General features: G+C 28.6%; 2 protein-coding genes across 7 annotated transcripts in view; both read left to right on the forward strand.

The window, feature by feature from the left end:
• Positions 1-234: 234 nt before the first annotated feature.
• On the forward strand, positions 235-4,807 carry LOC123305699 (C-terminal-binding protein). Of its 4 annotated transcripts, XM_044887490.1 has the most exons (5): positions 235-758; positions 1,592-2,221; positions 2,906-3,078; positions 3,425-3,468; positions 4,613-4,714. In XM_044887490.1, the coding sequence occupies exons 1-5, from the start codon at positions 284-286 to the stop codon at positions 4,620-4,622; spliced, it is 1,332 nt and encodes a 443-aa protein (XP_044743425.1). In that variant the 5' UTR covers positions 235-283; the 3' UTR covers positions 4,623-4,714. The 4 variants fall into 4 exon arrangements, with proteins under 4 accessions (XP_044743425.1, XP_044743423.1, XP_044743424.1 ...); XM_044887488.1 differs by lacking the exon at positions 3,425-3,468 and having other exon boundaries at positions 4,613-4,807; XM_044887489.1 differs by lacking the exon at positions 3,425-3,468 and having other exon boundaries at positions 2,912-3,078; positions 4,613-4,807.
• Positions 4,808-12,993: 8,186 nt separating this feature from the next.
• Positions 12,994-18,366, forward strand: part of LOC123305683 (dedicator of cytokinesis protein 1) — a 30,365-nt gene continuing 24,992 nt past the window's right edge. For all 3 annotated transcript variants that reach the window (XM_044887467.1, XM_044887469.1, XM_044887468.1), the window contains exon 1: positions 12,994-13,074. In XM_044887467.1, the coding sequence (XP_044743402.1) occupies positions 13,029-13,074 (46 nt within the window). In that variant the 5' untranslated portion in view covers positions 12,994-13,028. The remainder of the gene's footprint in view (positions 13,075-18,366) is intronic.

Here is an 18,366-nt window from a genome sequence, read left to right on the forward strand (position 1 = left end):
ACAAATATTTACGATACAGCTTTCAGTTGAATAAAACGAAAGCTATTGATTTTAAAAAATTGGACTTAGTTGTTTTTTTACTAAGATAATATTTTTTTTATTTTTTATTTTATTTTTTATTGTGTAAATAATTTTCTCAGAAAAATATATTTTTCTATGCAATAAAAAGAAAAATCTTTATAAAAGAAATAAATAAATAAAAATTTTTAAACAAATTAAAAAAAATAAAGAAAAATTTAGTTTTTATTTTTAAATAAATTAATACGCTGTAGTTTTTATACAAATGGACAAGCGCAAAATGATGCCCAAAAGACCACGTATGGATAATTTACGCGGACCAATTGCAAATGGTCCAATGCAAACGCGACCGTTAGTTGCATTATTAGATGGCAGAGACTGTTCAATTGAAATGCCAATATTAAAAGATGTTGCCACAGTCGCATTTTGTGATGCTCAAAGTACGTCAGAAATACATGAGAAAGTATTGAATGAAGCTGTTGGGGCTTTAATGTGGCATACAATTATACTAACAAAAGAAGATTTGGAAAAATTTAAAACATTACGAATTATTGTACGAATTGGTTCGGGTGTTGATAATATTGATGTGAAAGCAGCAGGCGAGCTTGGTATTGCTGTGTGCAACGTACCTGGTTATGGTGTGGAAGAAGTCGCAGATACGACATTATGTCTTATACTAAATTTATATAGACGCACATATTGGTTAGCAAATATGGTTCGAGAAGGGAAAAAATTCACAGGTAATAAGAAAATAAAACAATCGATACTTTTTATGTCCTTTTTTTATGGACGTTAATATTTTAGTTCCTAACCAACAATATTAAGCGATGAAAGAGATGAAATAAAAAATTTCGCATGTGTTCAATGTTCACCTACTATGACATTTTATAAGAATATCGAGACGAATGTTTTCTCATTTCCATATTATTTTATCTTGCTACTTAACCTATCAATCCTAATAATCGTTCGGATGTCTGACGATAAACGCCGATGGATTGATCAATGGTACCTGAGCTATCTGATCAATTTACTGCTGCTGGTCAATCAATGCGATCGGAGAAGGCGAAGGATCGAAAAAAAAATTGAGTACTCCCAATTTTCAAGAGGTTTTGGTTGACGATAATACTGTTGAAGTGATAAAACTTATTTATCTCCTGTATTCCATAAATTATCGTTTTCTTGAGCATAATTAATTAGTTTTACAGAAGTTATAAGTAATATAAATAGCACTAGTAGCGCTACGTAGATCGGAAATGGGAAGACCGTAGAAAGAACATAATGGATCGAAAATCAATTAGTGTTTATAAACATATCATTTTTATAGCAAACGTTATTAAATTTTGAGTAATTATTTCAAAGAACACTTAAATATAATTGAATAGAAATTTGGTTCTAAATAAGGAAATATGATCATGCACTAGTCTGATATTTTATCCAGACTGTGGAAGCATTTTTTTCAGTTGCTTTAAAAAAATCATTTGAGATGTCAAGTTTTGTAAAGCACAATGAAAAAATGGTTGAACAATCGTTTTAAATATTTATACTAATAATTGTTTTGTTTGTTTTTGAACAGGTCCTGAACAAGTACGTGAAGCAGCTCAAGGTTGCGCTAGAATACGAGGGGACACATTAGGAATAGTAGGACTAGGACGAATTGGTTCAGCAGTAGCATTACGAGCAAAAGCATTCGGATTTAATGTGATTTTTTATGATCCATACCTTCCAGACGGCATAGAAAAATCACTTGGATTAACACGAGTATATACTCTACAAGATTTATTATTCCAATCAGACTGTGTATCTTTGCATTGCACGCTAAACGAGCACAATCATCATTTAATAAATGAATATACAATTAAACAAATGAGACCTGGAGCATTTCTAGTAAACACTGCACGAGGTGGTTTAGTTGATGATGACTCATTGGCAACAGCATTAAAGCAAGGACGAATTCGAGCCGCTGCACTTGATGTACATGAAAATGAACCGTATAATGTGTTACAAGGGCCGTTAAAAGAAGCCCCTAATTTATTATGTACGCCTCATGCCGCCTTTTACAGTGATGCTTCGGCAACAGAATTACGAGAAATGGCTGCAAGTGAAATACGTAGAGCTATTGTAGGACGTATTCCAGAATGTTTACGGAATTGTGTGAATAAAGAGTACTTTATGGGTACTGCTGGATATCCTGAAGGCATGAATGGTAAGTATTTTTGCTAATTGAAATTTTTACTAAAGATATCCCTAGACGACATTCTTCATGGTTAGTTTTTCTTATTACATATATTCATTCCATCGATGATTCTAATAATTCTAACCGATAGTTGAAACCTGCCTAAAATTATGGAGATAAATAGATATTTCAATTTACTGTATTTGAAAAATTACTCTTGGTGGTTAATTCTAGCGATTACGTAAATTTTGTTTTGTCTTTGATCTTGTGTGTTTAGATCAGATGGATATTTAAATCCAGATTAATTCATCTGCATTCAACGAAACAATAGAAATATTAATTTCTTGCATCGAATATGTACCCTAGTTAGATGGAACTGAATGTAACTTACGTAGACACACTTGGTGTGGCTACAATCAAAATTATAGAAGCTTTAACGTACTATGTAATTATTTTTGTCACACCAATTTATTGTTTTAAATACTGTTTCTTATTAAAATTAAAAACTGTTTTAAAGAAAAATATTTCATCAGGCATACATACTAAGGGATAATTGCGGGAAAAATAATGACTTTCAGTCATACACTTATATCCCTCTAATTAAATTTGTTTAATTAAATAACTATTAACTAGCGAAAAAAAAGTCTATGGATACCTTAAAATTTGTTACTTGACAAGATGATCTTTTAATATTTTGGGGAACTAAATTTACTGTTTTAGTATCGCCAGCGGCAGGTATCAATGGTGGCTATTATGCAGGTGCATTGCCAGTACAACAGGCGCATTCCACGACCCCACATGAAGTACCCCATTCAGTAGCGCAACCTCCAGGAGCAGCGGCGGCTCCTGCAAGTGCGGCTGGTGCTCCAGTTTTGTCACATGCCATCGTAAGTATAAAAATTTCTATATAAAATTAAATTTCAATAATTTTTTTTAATTTAATTAATTTTTGTCTGTCGTTAGTAGATATTTTTTAAATTAATGAATCAAGTTAACGAAATTAAAATGTTATGAAAGGCCTTGAAGCCTCATCACTGATTAATTCTGAATATTGTTTATAACTACGATGATTCAATTTTCACAAATATTCAATATTTTTTATGTTTGAGCCTTACCATTTAATTTATAAAAATACTACAATTTTATAGCTCAATCTTTTTTATTAGATTTATCAAGTATGTTTACAGATCAGTGTTTTGTAATCTTATAAATTTTAAATCCTGAAATTTTTAGAGGGAGACCGAAATGGGATCCAGAATTATGGCTAAAAATTTAAGGTAATTACGTGTATTATAATATATAATTAACTTTAACCACTTTAAGTTTTTTGCCATAACTCTTGATTAATCCCATAAAAATTTCTCTTCAAAAATTTAAAGTTTACATTTCGACAAACATTTTTTAAAATTTTCTAAAAACATAATAAAAATATCACTCCACTGAAATCACAACTCTATAAAATCTTTAAACCTTTCTGTCTTATGGAACTTCAATATCTTTTAAAATAAAACTTGCATGAAAGAACAATGAAATAATTTAAAAAAAGGAAAATTTAAAAGATTTTAAATCAGAAAAATTTTAAATAGATTTTAATTTTAAATTATGTAAAAGAGAAATTTAAAATTAGAAATGCACTCAATAGATCAAAGAGCTATGCTCTTTGAAAGCTTCATTAAAATAGAGAATGATCCTATTTAATTTTTCACTACTTGTATGAGTTCACAAAAACTGTGTTGATGACAAAATTGTTCAACCTTTGCTTGGAATGAGGCTGCATTTCCATATTTTGCTTTTAAACATACACAAGTTTAGGAGGAAAGCAGAATTTTAAAACAAATTAACTTTAAAAATGTCATCATATTTGAGCAAGAATGACTCAAAAATGCACATGCATATTTCCTTGAGCGAAATCGAATCAATAGTGGCTCATAGATATCACAATGGTGTTAAGTGAGCTTTAATGCTCAGCCATATGTTTCTGAATTTTTAGGCTCTTCTTCCCTCTCACTGTTGAGCGGTTGTGTATAGATTGAGCGGTTTGTGTATAGATTGAGCGGTTGTGAATAGATTCAAAATTGTAAATAACATGATTCAGACACATTTCTGTGTATTTATATCAAAAATAGAGTGTTCATTGTGTTACCGCTCCATTGGTAGATAAATATAATGAGTTAGTTAAATCGAAAAATTAAGCAACTCATAATAAATAATTATCAGCATAATCAAAAGAATATTTATTGCTTGAAATAATAATAATGACTGCGTTTTGCCGATATATGGTTCAGTAAATCTAGGAACTAGGAATTGTTAAATTTATTGCGCTCAATAGGATTTGATCAAAACATTTGAGCACATACATCGACCAAACGCAGTCACTTTTTTTATAAGACTTTTACTAATCAAATATTTGTCTTGTTACAGCAACCATTAAGTACGCCGGATCCTTCAAATCATCATTCGCAGAAACCAGAATCATCAGAAGTGCACTAACAGCACGCTGTTGTTTAATTCGAGAGTTCAACCATTTTACTTCAACAACTACAAAAAACCATTTCAAATTGAAGAATTTAACTTAAAAAAAAAATCAAAACAAAACAAAAAAATATTAAAAAATATAATTAAAAAATTTAATCCGAGTGGATTAATAAATTTTTAGTGTGATCGAAAAATTGAAATGGGTATTAAAAAAGAAAACAAACTACCAGGAGTTAAAAAATATAGTGATTATATATAAGAAAAACTGTCAAGAAATTTATAAAATATAATAATATTAATAATTATTAATTAATGCAAATAGTAAAAAAAACAACAATTACAACAACATGACAACAATTTTTGAGAAAAATCCCACAAATTTAGAATTATTTTTACAATAGGTGGACACAAAACTTGGACTCTATATATAAAAATAATTATATATAAAAAAAAATATCAAAACTGACTTAAATATCTGAAACAAGAACTCTAGAGTTAAGTTTTTTTGCTACGTCAAAAAGTATGAATGCGTAAAAATTATATCCCCTCCTCCTTTTTGAATTTTATTATTAGAAAATTTTATGATTTCTTAATTCAGTTATAAACAAAATTAGATTTAAAAAAAAAACACCACCATCTTCTTACTACATATCGCATTCCATCGGAAACAAGCAACGTGGACGCAATTTGGATTGGACGCAATTTGATTCGTCTCCTCATCAAACCACATCTATCTCTCTCATTGATCGCGGAGTGGACTAACATCACAAACAAAAAACAGTAGTTCTTATTGAGAAAATGGCTTAGTAGAAATGTAATTCCACAGTTTAAAATTAAACAATTCAGAGTTGTGTGAATTCGAATGAACTCGTTTAAATAACTCTGTGTATCGTTGTATAAATTTACAAATATTTTTTACTTTTACAAATATTTTTTCTTTTTTTCTATACAATCTTTGAATCTTTTTATTCTTTTTTTGTTGTAAGATAGAACAATTTATGTTATGCATACATCCAATCGATTTAGCATCCTTCAAAGTTCATGTGTATAGCTCGGAGAATTTCAATTACATTTTTTGTTTATAAAATAATAATTTTAAGTCATTTTCTTTTTTTAAACCAACACGAGTTAGAGAGTATTAAATGAATAGGATTTCTCTCAAAATAAATGAATAAGGGGTTTTAGTAATAATATTTTGTAATTCTAGCCATTCTATATAAACTTCTCCACTTACGATCCCTGAAAAAAAACATTTTATAACGATCCTTCGCAAAATTGATTAAACAACCTTTTTTTTTGCTGAATATGATTGTCTAGTCTGCGTTTAAATTTCGTGTGAGGGAAGTTTTGAATTTAAATGAACGACCAAAGACTTTCTTTTTGACAAATAAATTCTGTGAAAATAATTTGAGACTAGGTTTATAATAAGCAAGTATATTGTCGTTATCAAAATTATAAAGTTTTTATATGTGTACAAAATGGCTAGAATAACATTATATAAAAATTTTAGCTGATTTGATTATTAAACTCATTATTTCTTGAGAGGCGTCTTTTTGAATTATTGCGAAATTAAAATGCTGGTTTGCATAAGACCGCCAGGTTGGAGAATTTAGCGTGATGTAAATATTTTTAAAATTGTTCCATATAAGCGTAGAATTTTCACCAGTTCGTGTTGGTTTAATAAAAAGTCTACAATATAAAACGTTCACTACTTATAAATTTTATTTTCAGAAATTAAAATTTTAACATATAAAAAGTATTTTCTGTTGCTAGGGCTTGAACACTGATCTCAAAAACAAGTTTAAATTAAAAAAGAATGTAAATTTTGTTTTTAAAGATAATTTTATTTATTTTTGAGATAAAAAAGAAAGCTCTTACTCAACTTAGAGTCTATTTTAAATAGAAGATTTGATAAAAGGTCTGTAATATATATCTATCTATTTATAATAAAATAAATCTTCAAGTTCGCGGTCAATGATTTTTTACAAACTAAATTCACCTAACCTAACACGGCGCATATAAATTCATTTGCAATGGGAGAATAAAAATAGAAGTTTCTACTAATGATGAATACAGTCTTGGTTGCTGTTCTTGTGAATTCCAGCATTTTTTTGGAATTTTTTGTTTCTTTTTGTTTCCAGTGATGTAATATACTTAGGTACTTTTTTTGGATGTAGATAACAGCATGTATCTTAAACACTGATACAATTACATTTGAAAAGTAAAAATTGATACAAAGTTATCTGGATACTGATATAAATAAACGTAAATTAAAATTTTGGATATTATTAGACCTTATCATATTTTGTTTTGCAAATAAATATAGTCATAATCGACTCGACTATCAAATTTTTGGAGATAGATTTATCTCCGAACTTAGAATTGATTGGTCTTAAGAATATCGGTACACTAAAAGTATCCAGATTTGTATATTTAGTGGATTTAGGTTACTATTGATTGCAAACAACTTGTTAAATGCTTTTTTTATTCAACTATTCGAATAAAAACTTTAGAAAATTGGTATCTAGATAAAAAGGATTAATATTTAGAAACTTTGTGTCACTGTTTATTTAAAAATCATTTATCTACTACTTAGTTTGAACAAAAAATGTAATTAAAAATGATTCCGTGATCAGAAAGCTAAATTGATTGGTTCGTATTTATGATGCTTGATGATCGTCTGTCTTTCTTCATCAATTTTTTTTTTTTGTCATTAATTATATAAATAAGAACATTTGCATACTTTTTTATTTTTTTTTATTTCATCCAAACAAATTACTCACTTGAATAGCTCTTATGAAATCTAGCTACTAGCTACAAAAAAACAAAACAAAGCAACTAACATATGATTTTAATTTTTCGATTTTAATGTTATTATTTTATTTAAATTGTGCAATTCAAGTGATTAATTTGTAATCACAAAACCTCCTCTCTTCTCCATAAAAAAAAAAATAAATAAATAAGTTTAGATATTATTAAGTTCTAAGTAAACTAAAAAAAAAGTATAATTTCGGAAAATTTAAAAATGTGTGTAAATCTTGAAATTAGTAGCCCTCAACAGTTTTATATGTTAAAAAATATTAGAAACAAGATGAATTAACAATAAAACAATTATATTGATTGAATAAAAGTTTTTTTTATTCTTTTTATTTATTTTCATTTCCCAGTATCCCTAAATTTCGTTATAAATTTTTTATTGCTTTTTCAGTTAATTTTTTGTCAAAAAATTTGGCAACAAAAATTAAATAAATTAATATAACCACGGAAACCGGCTGGATACAGCTCAAGTTATCGATTGACATCTCTTCTTAGGTTAAAGATGCCAATTTCAGCCAAATAGATTTGATATCTGTGGTAATATAAAAGCTATAGTCAATGATAGACTTTTGATCAGGCTGTTGTATATGGTCGAACCAAATATTAAATTATAAGTATTATCAAAGATAATAAAATAACCCTAAGATTTATCGAATAAAAGTGAATGCTACTCGTGGTTATAGCTATTCGCAACGTGCGTGAGTGTTTTTGGAGGCGTTTTCATGGTAACGATACACTAATTATAGAATTGTATGGATGTATATATAATTGTATGGATTGCATTTACGACTTACGTTGAAAATTTAATATTATTGTCTCACAAATTTAAATAAATAATTATGATAATTAACATTTGAAAAATAATGTTTTTGCAATTTGATTTCTTATTTTCACAATTTTTAATGCATTAAGTTTAATTAATTAGTGTTTTTCAATAATTTTAATTTGACATTTTCTATAACATTAACATGTAAAGAATTGCAAATTAGTCATAACAGCCTCCTTTATCGCCAAAATTTTTCATTGGAAGCGCTGGCATCGTTTTTATTGTCCCTACCATGACTACGCGCACAACCAATAGCAACGAGTAGCAATTCTATTTATAAGAGTAATTACGACTAGCTAATTCATGTAGATTATGATTACATGACCCTCGAAATACGTATTTATATAATATTATCAAACTATTGACTTCTTGTCTTGAACTCTCCCTCTAACAATTATAATGAAACTTAACTCAAGTCTCTAGTAACATTGAACGACCCACTTCGCTCGGCAACTTCAATTTTAAATACATAGATTATTGTGTTATAACCTTCACTTCATATACATTCCTTTTTTTCGCAATTTCGTCTATTTTATCATTTTGGTGTGAAACACTAATTTTTTTGAAAACAGCCCATTTCTATACGTTAAATAATTTTTCAAATCGGTTAAGTACCTAGTACCTACAACTATATCTTGAAGGCATATATCTCGAAAGCTGTGGCCTAGTTCATAACTCTATTGCTTTCACCTTTCTAAATGAACATCTTTCACCTCCTATTTTTACCCCCTTTAGGGTAAAATTTTCACAAACTTTGAATGTCGTATTTATTTATACCTATCTAATCAAAAGCCCAAATAAATAAGTTTCAAGCTTCTAGCTTTAAAAAATGGCATTTTTACATTAAGCCTATGTGTTTTCTCAGGCTCTAGAAAAGCTCTGTACCAAATTTCATTTAAATCGGTTCAGTAGTTTAGGTGTAATTGCGTAACACACAGGCCGAGTTATTTTCGCATTTATAATATTATATATTATATATATACAGAATGTGTACTTAAGTTGGCTACATAATATGGAAAACTTATTTATTATAAGGTTTACGAAAAAAGTTTGTCTTTATAAAAATCTCTGCTTTCGAAAATATTAACATTCAGCTATTCACTTTTGACATCGAATGTACAGGGTGAAACACAAATTGAGAAAGTTCGATAGCAATGTTCACGGGCGTAGATATGTAGACCATTGGAACAGATAAGAAGGGAAGCAGTTCAAGAAATCACTCCCGAGATATGTAGGAGTGTATTTAAACAATTTTGTAATGGATCAATTACATGTATGGAACACGAAGGTGGATACGTTGAGGCAAAAGCAAACTGAAGATAACTGTTTAAGAATGAATTGTTAACGATGGGAATGTTTTGACTACTTTCTACTTATAAAACTATGACGTGAGTAAAAACAGTTATCTTCAGTTCGTTTTTGCCTCAACGCATCCACCTTCGCTTTCCATACATGAAACTGTTAACTGTTAAAAAATTTTTTAAATACACTCCTATATATCTCGGGAGTTATTTCTTGAACCGTTTCTCTTATTATCTGTTCTAAATGTTCTACGTCTATAAACAACCATTAACATTTCTGTCGAACTTTTTAAATTTACACCCTGTACATTCGATGTCAAAATTGAATAGCGAATATTAATATTTTCGGAAACAGAAATTTTTATAAAGAATAACTTTTTTTCGTAACCCTTAAAATAAAAAAGTTTTCCGAATGTAGCCAACTTGTAGTCATCCTGTATATATATAGGAAGGAAGTAAGGATAAACAAAGTGCATTGCATAATCATCATATTTAGTTTAGAAGTGATCAAAAACATGTGAAAATCCAACAATAATAAATATTTGTCAAAAACTTCATATAACAAAAAATAAAACAATATAAAAAATGTGTTTTTGAGCTGTTAACAGAAAAAAATTATTATTTGATAAGTTCCTATTATTAAGGAGGTGGGTTGATAGAGCCATTTTTCGCCCATCACACAATCGGAAACATAAGTTTTGATTTTCAACTTTTATTGAATGCATTTGTATTTTTATACCATGCATATATGAAATATACATAGTATATTAAGTTTAGTCCCAAGTTTGTAACGCTTAAAAATAATGATGCTAGGAAAAAAATTTTGTCATAGCTGTTCATAAAATCACCTAATTAGTCCATTTCCGGTTGTCCGTCCGTCCGTCCGTCTGTGGACACGATAACTCAAAAACGAAAAAAGATATCGAATTGAAATTTTTACAGCGTACTCAGGACGTAAAAAGTGAGGTCAATTTCGTAAATGAGCAACATAGGTCAATTGGGTCTTGGGTCCGTAGGACCCATCTTGTGAACCGTTAGAGATAGAACAAAAGTTTAAATGTAAAAAATGTTCCTTATAAAAAAATAAAAAACTTTTGTTTGAAACATTTTTTTGTAAACATCACTGTTTACCCACGAAGGCGTTAATTAGGTGCAAATTTTATAGTATGTATTAATATAGGAATATCAGTTGCGTGTGTGTCTATTTAAAAGTGAATATCTTTTGTTATTTACGTGACGTCAAAAAAACAAACGATTGCGCATCAACCCTGTCTATACATTTTTGTATGTGTTATGTGATAAAGAAATCAACACTGACTATGCATGGTATTTCAACAATTAACTCAGGCAATTGTTTCTTTTCACTTGTTAAAGATAAAGATTTTATTATTATATGAGATTCATCTCGTAAATAATATAGTAAGTTAGAGCAATTATTTTCTTTGAATTTATTTTTTTAAGAAGCGTGTAATGACCCAAAATAAAACAAGTGAGAACACACAATTGACTGAGTTAATTGTTGAAATACCATGCATAGACAGTGTTGATGACTCTATCACATTACACATACATACATCTCACACATACATAACTGATATTCCCATAATTACATACTATTCAATTTACGCCTAATTTGCGCCCTCACGTGTAAACAGTGATATTTACGAAAAAATGTTCCAAAAACAAAAGTTGGTAATTTTTTTATAAGGAAAATTTTTTAATTTAAACTTTTGTCCTATCTCTAACGATTTACAAGATCCAAGTGACCTATGTTGCTCATTTACGAACTTGACCTCACTTTTTACGTCCTCAGTACATTTTAAAAATTTCAGCTTGATATCTCTTTTCGTTTTCGAGTAATCGTGATGACAGACAGACAACCGGAAATGGATATAGTATAGTTTTAATTATATGACTAGGAAAATGGCTTTGTGTAAAACTTTTAAATCGCCCCCAAATTGTTCTTTAGATCAGTCTAATCAAAAACTCTCATGGTCACAAAACTTTTTAACGAGTATTTTTCGAGCTACGGGTGCTCAAAGCTTCACATATTATATTTATAGTACCTATATGACTAGGAAAATGATTTTCTGTGGAACTTTTTCTAATGCACAATAAAATGTAATTGGGATTATTCTGATCAAAAGTTCTTATGTTCACAAAAATCTTGTACTTCTTACCTACGCATCTAATCATGCACTATTCTAAAAGATTGACGAAAAATTGCATGTAATTGAAAGATTTTTTATGCCTAATAATTTTATCAACTTTCAATATCTGTTAATAATCTTGCTTGATGAGGGTTTTTATTTTCCGTCTAAGGCTAGCCTTTTACAGAGTCAATATCATTCGACCAATGTCAACATTGAACAATATATTGATCGCGTCTGAGAAGTATATTAAATAAAATATATTGATAGAAAAAAAATATTTATTGAAGAACAAGTCAATATACTTTGTATACTTTTTTTAAGCGTCTGTTCAAATCGTGATCACCCAAATTTTTGGCATTTATTGAGTCAATAAACATTGCCAGTACCGGATTATCGGTATACAAGAGTAGCAAATGGTACGGACTCATGCATACGCACGCTTGCCTGGACGGGAACTTTGAAAATGTTTTGATAAGGGAAGAATCTCTAACCGATAAAAAGGCAGACGGTTGATTAAAAAATATTAAAAAACTGGGGCCTTGGATAGACTTTTTTTGACTGTGTAACGCTGATCTAGTTTTTATTAATTCGTCTAATGCATGCATGATTTTAACAATTTCTGAGACTTACTTAGGTATTCGAGAAAGTCAAATAACCACAGAATCCGAATGTTTGCAAACTAGTTTGCTACCTAAAATATTGTGTGAAGGGCCCAAGAAAAAGTGTAGAGTTTTCAAAAATATTAATGACCAATTTAATATTTTTATGAAAAATTAAATTTCCTTGCATTTACAAAAATTCTATAAATCTCTTTTGTAAGAAAATTTAAATATAGTTCATTAACGACAAACGTATTAATATTAAATATAGTAAAAAATTAAGTAATGGACAAATATTTATCTTTCTAATGAATAAATAAATGACTCATTAATTTTACTAAAAACAATTTGTAATATTCTCCTTAAAATTTGAATGAAATACTTTAGTCATTACAAAAAATTTACAATCTCTTGGCACGACACGAGGGGCTTGGTGATAGTGTGACGCGTTTTGCACTACGTCAAATTGTACACAGATGGCTCTCGTAACAGTTACATGATTTTATCCACAGTTTATCATACAATTTTATACGTCAAACATAAAATAACAAGAAACACACCAGAATTGACGACTTAAACAAAAATAAAAACATGAGTGACTTCTATGTTTACATATTTATTTGAACTAAATTATGTTTGTTATTAAATAAAATTTTGTGTTCCATAATGACTGTGTGGTGTTCAGTTGATAGTAAAAGCCGTTACGGGATTGGTAAGTAAAAATTTTTCAAAAAAAAAAAAAACAACAAAGTTTTTCAAAAGTTTTCTTCACTTGTTGCATTCGAGTAATGTACATACTAATAAATAAACTTCTCCCCCACAAAGCAATGAAAAACTATTTAAAAAGTATATATTTTTAGATTTTTTAAGTGTGGATTTAATGTATTAAAAAACAGATAATTTATTAAAGTTTAAGTATATTTATAACCTAATTAAATGCCCCTCCCAATTATCTCTGATAATGATATCAATTAAACGCTGCTAAGTAACTCTGCTGAGATGATTCATTTTTTAATTGTGAATCACATATTTCAATTAATATTCTACATAATTTTTCTTGACATGTTACATAACGTTCAAATTTCAGGAATTTTTTTTGGAAAATTGTAAATATTTGTTTTATTTTTTATTTAAACATTCTTTTGTTTATTTTTTCTGTATGGTGTAATTAGTAACGCATTTTAAGTAAACAATTGACTATTTTGCTTACTTAAAATTGTGTTTTAAATATTATTTTTTCAAACGCCTATTGTTTATGTTTAATACGGTTTTTGTTTTTTTAATTTAAATTACCGGATTAAATACCTGTATTGTGACACTTTCATAAAATGTGCCACTTAGTTTTAAAAATAATTCAATTTTTTTATTAAACTGTTGAAGTACAGTTAAACATCTATAAATATTAATGGATTGATGTAATTAGTTTTGGGCGATTGTTTTTTTCAAACAATACGTACCTATTTAATTTACTTTTTAACAGTATTTAAATTTTAAAATTGATTTTAGCTTAGTTACTATTATAATTATTTGAAAATTGGATTGAATCGGCTTCAAATAGCTGAAAATGCTGAAAAAAGACAGCGATTAAAAGTTAAAATTTGAATAAAAAAGCTTAAAAATTGTGTATATTCTTACCAATTAAATAAATTTCTTTGTTTTATTGTTAAGAACCACATCTTATATTATTGTTAATGAATATGATATGATAAGCGTACCTATCGATAAACTAAGAAAATCGGGAATTTGGAAGTGGTTGGTAAATTTGGTTGGCAAAAAGCATTATTTTGGTATTAAAATTTTCTCATAGGCTAGTACTACATTTCCAATCGAAATTACTTAGAATCTGAAAATTGCGCCTTTGCAAAGAACGATTTTATAAACCTTTCAAAATCAGTTTTTTTACTCAACATCAATCTATTGTAGTTAGTTTTTCTATTGAAGAAAATCACATTTTGGATCCAGTTCAAAGCCCAAATGAAAAATTAGTATACTAATAAAAATTCATTTTGATGTCAAAACTTTCTATCTGTTTGAACGAAGATTTAAAATGATTTATTTCTGATTGGAAAATTTTGAAAGACTGAATAACCTTCATGGGTAGTTATTTACGTGCAAAAACTTGATGATTTCTTATCTCAAAAACAAGTTGGGAATAATAATTGACGTTCGACAATTGTTTTAAACTTTATTATTATTGAGTAAGTATCAAGATAATTAATTATTCTCACCATAAAGTATGCGTCAGGCGAAAATGTAACGCATAAAATAATAACAGGGTATAAGAAATATTTTATGTAATAAACAGAATCATGCTGTCATGACGTTTTGGCAAAAGAGTGTATCTTAAAATACACGTCATTTTATCAAAATTATTCTTAAATTAAAATCTACCTGTTTCAATCGAATACAAAAAGTTTGATTATTTTAATTCATTACACTGACATCGTTGATTTAATTGATGCAAAAACTCTTATAATTTTGATTTTTTGAATTGGTTGATTTTCGTCCATAGAATCAATAATACCAATTTTTTTCGGTTGAGCGAAATTTGGAAAACGGTTGACCCTGCAGGTCATCCCTGTAACTTCCCGCTAAGTATTGACTCATAACGTGTAAAATATTTTATCTTTTCTGATATTATATCCACTCGCATTTTATTGTAATTAGATGTGATCTTAGACTAAAATCTGATTAAATTTTAAACACTATTTTTTAAATTTTCAAATCGCGATAACTCTAGAATGAATAAACCGATTTTCACGCGGTTGGTGACATTCGACGCAGTTTTTGAAGCTTCACGAAGAATCTTTAAGTTTCAATTTATAGAACAAAAAATTTTGAGGCTATTCCGAAAAAACGCTTTTTTGGGTTTTCTTTCGTCAACGATAACTCACGAACGAATCAACCGATTTTGACCGGACTGGTGGTGATCGACGTGGTTTTTTGATGTTGAGAGCTGATTAGTTTTTGGAATTGATCGATACAGCCGTTTAAAAGTTATTAAAAAAAATATATTTGTCATAAAATATTTGGTTTTCTAGCGCATATTAAGTGAGAAATAAATTATTTAAATTTCTTAAATTACAAATAATAATGGTATTTATCCCAAATAAACCACACCGGAAAACCATATTTTATCAAATAAAAATATCTTCAGCCATAGATTTACCATACAAATTTTTTTCAAGATAAAGTTTTCTGTATCATTTATAAAAATTAAAACTAAACAATAAATAATCGAAGCTAGTTATTTAAATACTCAATAGAGTTTTAGGATTAATTTAAATAAAAAATGTTTTGGCGTGGGTACGTCTATGTTTTCGTTTGTAGGGGACATTTCGAGAAAAGGAGCACTTGCACTAAAGCCGTCTGTTTGTGCATAAGAGAACGAAATCGGTAAGTATGAGATCGAGAAATGAGGGTCGTAGGATTTTTGTCATTTTTGTTTTTCAATAAAATAACAAAAAAACCAAATAAACAAAGATTTTTTTTTGTTTTTCGGTTTGTAAAATATTGATTCAGCTCTTTTTTTTGAAATGCGGGCTGTTTGGGGGGGGGGGTCATGACCCATGTCACCCCCCCCCTTAGATCCGCGCCTGTGTTGTTTCATATGTAAACGTAGGAGTGGGCGAAAAATATTTAAGCAATCAATTAAGTGTATTTTTTTTAATAACAACTAATTCTTTTAAGCAATTAGCTTTCGTTGCTGGCTTTTACATTTAGTACGATCAGAGCCACCTTTCGATTTATTTCTGAACCATTATGTAAACTACGGTCTGTCCTGTCAGTGAGTTTTTCACGTTCTTAATTTATTTTATTATATGTTATCCTGTGAATACTGACATATATCAGTTACACAGTTAGAAAATTTTTCCAGTTGCCCGAATATCCTCTTATATATAGACGAATCAACGTAAAAATTACGGCTGTATAAACTATAAAGCATACAACCAACCATGATTTTGTAAAAACTGAAATTTTAGGTTATCTCTTGTTTAAACGATAAAAGTCAAAAATTCATCCTAATTTCTATATCATTTTTTTTTTGTATTTCAATGTTACCATCATCAGTATGAATAATATAAGTATCCCAATCGTAATTACGCTTGCTTCGTACAGGGTTGCCAGAAAGTTTTCATTCAAGTCGCCCCATCTGTGATCAAAAGTCGCAAAAGAAATTGATTTTTTCTAAATAAAAATGCTGAGACGAACTAAAATAAATTTTTGTATACTCTTTTATAATATAATAATTTCAGAGTCAATGGAAAACTCAAGAATATGAATTTGATATATATCTTTATTTAAATAAGTGAAATTTATTACTTTTCACACTAAAAAATACAGAGTACAGCACATTTTCATGCAGAATTTTTATGTATTAAATACATTTTTTTTGGTTTCACCTGAGGAATGAAAAGCGCCTAATTTGCGACTTGTCGCCCAAACTCAAAAAAAGGAAAAAATCCATAAATAAAATCGCCCAATTCGCGATTAATCGCCCAATCTGGCAACCCTGGCTTCGTAGCGAAATCGACTGACTGCTGATTATGCGCGCGCATCGTACACACATAATATTTTACATTTGTATTTATATGTTATATTACAGGGCTTCTTAAACTTTTGTAATTCACGACCCCATTTTTGATTGCGAGTTTTTTGACGACCCCATACAAATATAAAAGAAAAATAAATTAATATTTTTTGATGATTTATTTATTAGGTAACAATGTACATATACATATGAAAATATAAGTTTAGAATTCGTTTTGAAACATACAAAAATCTAAAATTAAAAATTGCACAAAAAATTCTAAAATTGTATTTATTATAGTTTCAAAAATAAAAGTGGATTCTGACCGTCTTAATTCTCTCGAATATATTCAAGTAGTTGCGTGGTAAGTATTAAATTAAAGTATAAGTTAAAAATTTAATGAGATGGATGTGCCTGTTTTTTATTGCATAACAAATCAAATCTTGGTGGAATGTTTGAAACTGCTGGACGTAAGACCTCTTCAACATTTTTTATCGCTGAACGATATTGCGATTTAATATGTGTTAAAGCTGTTTCTTCAGCAATAATACCTAGAAATTTTGTTGATAATTATTTCTCGGGATTATTTCGACTTTTAGAGATTGACAAAAATAAATTTATATTTTTTATTAATTCCAATAACATTTCATAATTCATAGTAAATGTTATTCAAGTTATTATAATACTCTTAATAGAAATGCAGGTACAAACAATCTTTCCGAACTAGAAGATTTTATGATATATTTATCTACGATAATTTTTATTTTATCTTTATAACAATAATTTTACAAGTTAAAAAACATTTTCTGTTAAATTGTATTTTTACCTCTCGCGACCCCATAATTTTGCTACGCGACCCCAAATGGGGTCGCGACCCATAGTTTAAGAAGCCCTGTTATATTAGGATCATTTCTTTGAATATACATGAACATGAGCTGAGTGCGTTAAAGCATGGCTATATATTTTGCTATTAATTATATAAACCGCAGGGTATACCCTCCACTAGGGACTGTATATAAAATAATTCACAAAACTAATGAAGATATTATATAGGTAAATCCGGAAGTAAAATAAATTACCTAATTTTTATAAATGTGAATTCGTTCTGTTTTATAAGCAATTTATTTATTTAGATTGGCTAAAATTGGTACACCTTTTGCATTTATTAATATTTTATTTATTATTTACATTTTTATATATTTCTAAAAGTCAGAAATTGGTACTTCGAGGTAGAGATTAGTAGGGTTAGCTAGAAATATATACTGAAAATTCGGTGTAATGAGACTCAATATAACAAGTTCCTTAATATGATGAATAAAAAGTAAAATGGGGTTGACACAAACAGGGTATAAAATAAGCTTCACTTCAAACTATCACCTTTTGAGCTAAGAATTTATCTCAAAACTGACTTAAAAGGATATAAAATGAAACTTGGAGCTGGGTGTAAAAACCAGAAAATATTTTTTAAAAGCT

The sequence above is a fragment of the Chrysoperla carnea genome, chromosome 1, assembly GCF_905475395.1.
Source record: "Chrysoperla carnea chromosome 1, inChrCarn1.1, whole genome shotgun sequence".
In the NCBI taxonomy this organism is placed as follows: Eukaryota; Metazoa; Arthropoda; class Insecta; order Neuroptera; family Chrysopidae; genus Chrysoperla; species Chrysoperla carnea.

Bases quoted from the DNA above. Each gene is read 5' to 3' on its own strand.
- LOC123305699 (XM_044887488.1), top strand. From the start codon at position 284: ATGGACAAGCGCAAAATGATGCCCAAAAGACCACGTATGGATAATTTA. The intron at 759-1,591 runs GTAATAAGAAAA...GTTTTTGAACAG, and splicing joins AGAAGGGAAAAAATTCACAG to GTCCTGAACAAGTACGTGAA. The intron at 2,222-2,905 runs GTAAGTATTTTT...CTAAATTTACTG, and splicing joins ATATCCTGAAGGCATGAATG to TTTTAGTATCGCCAGCGGCA.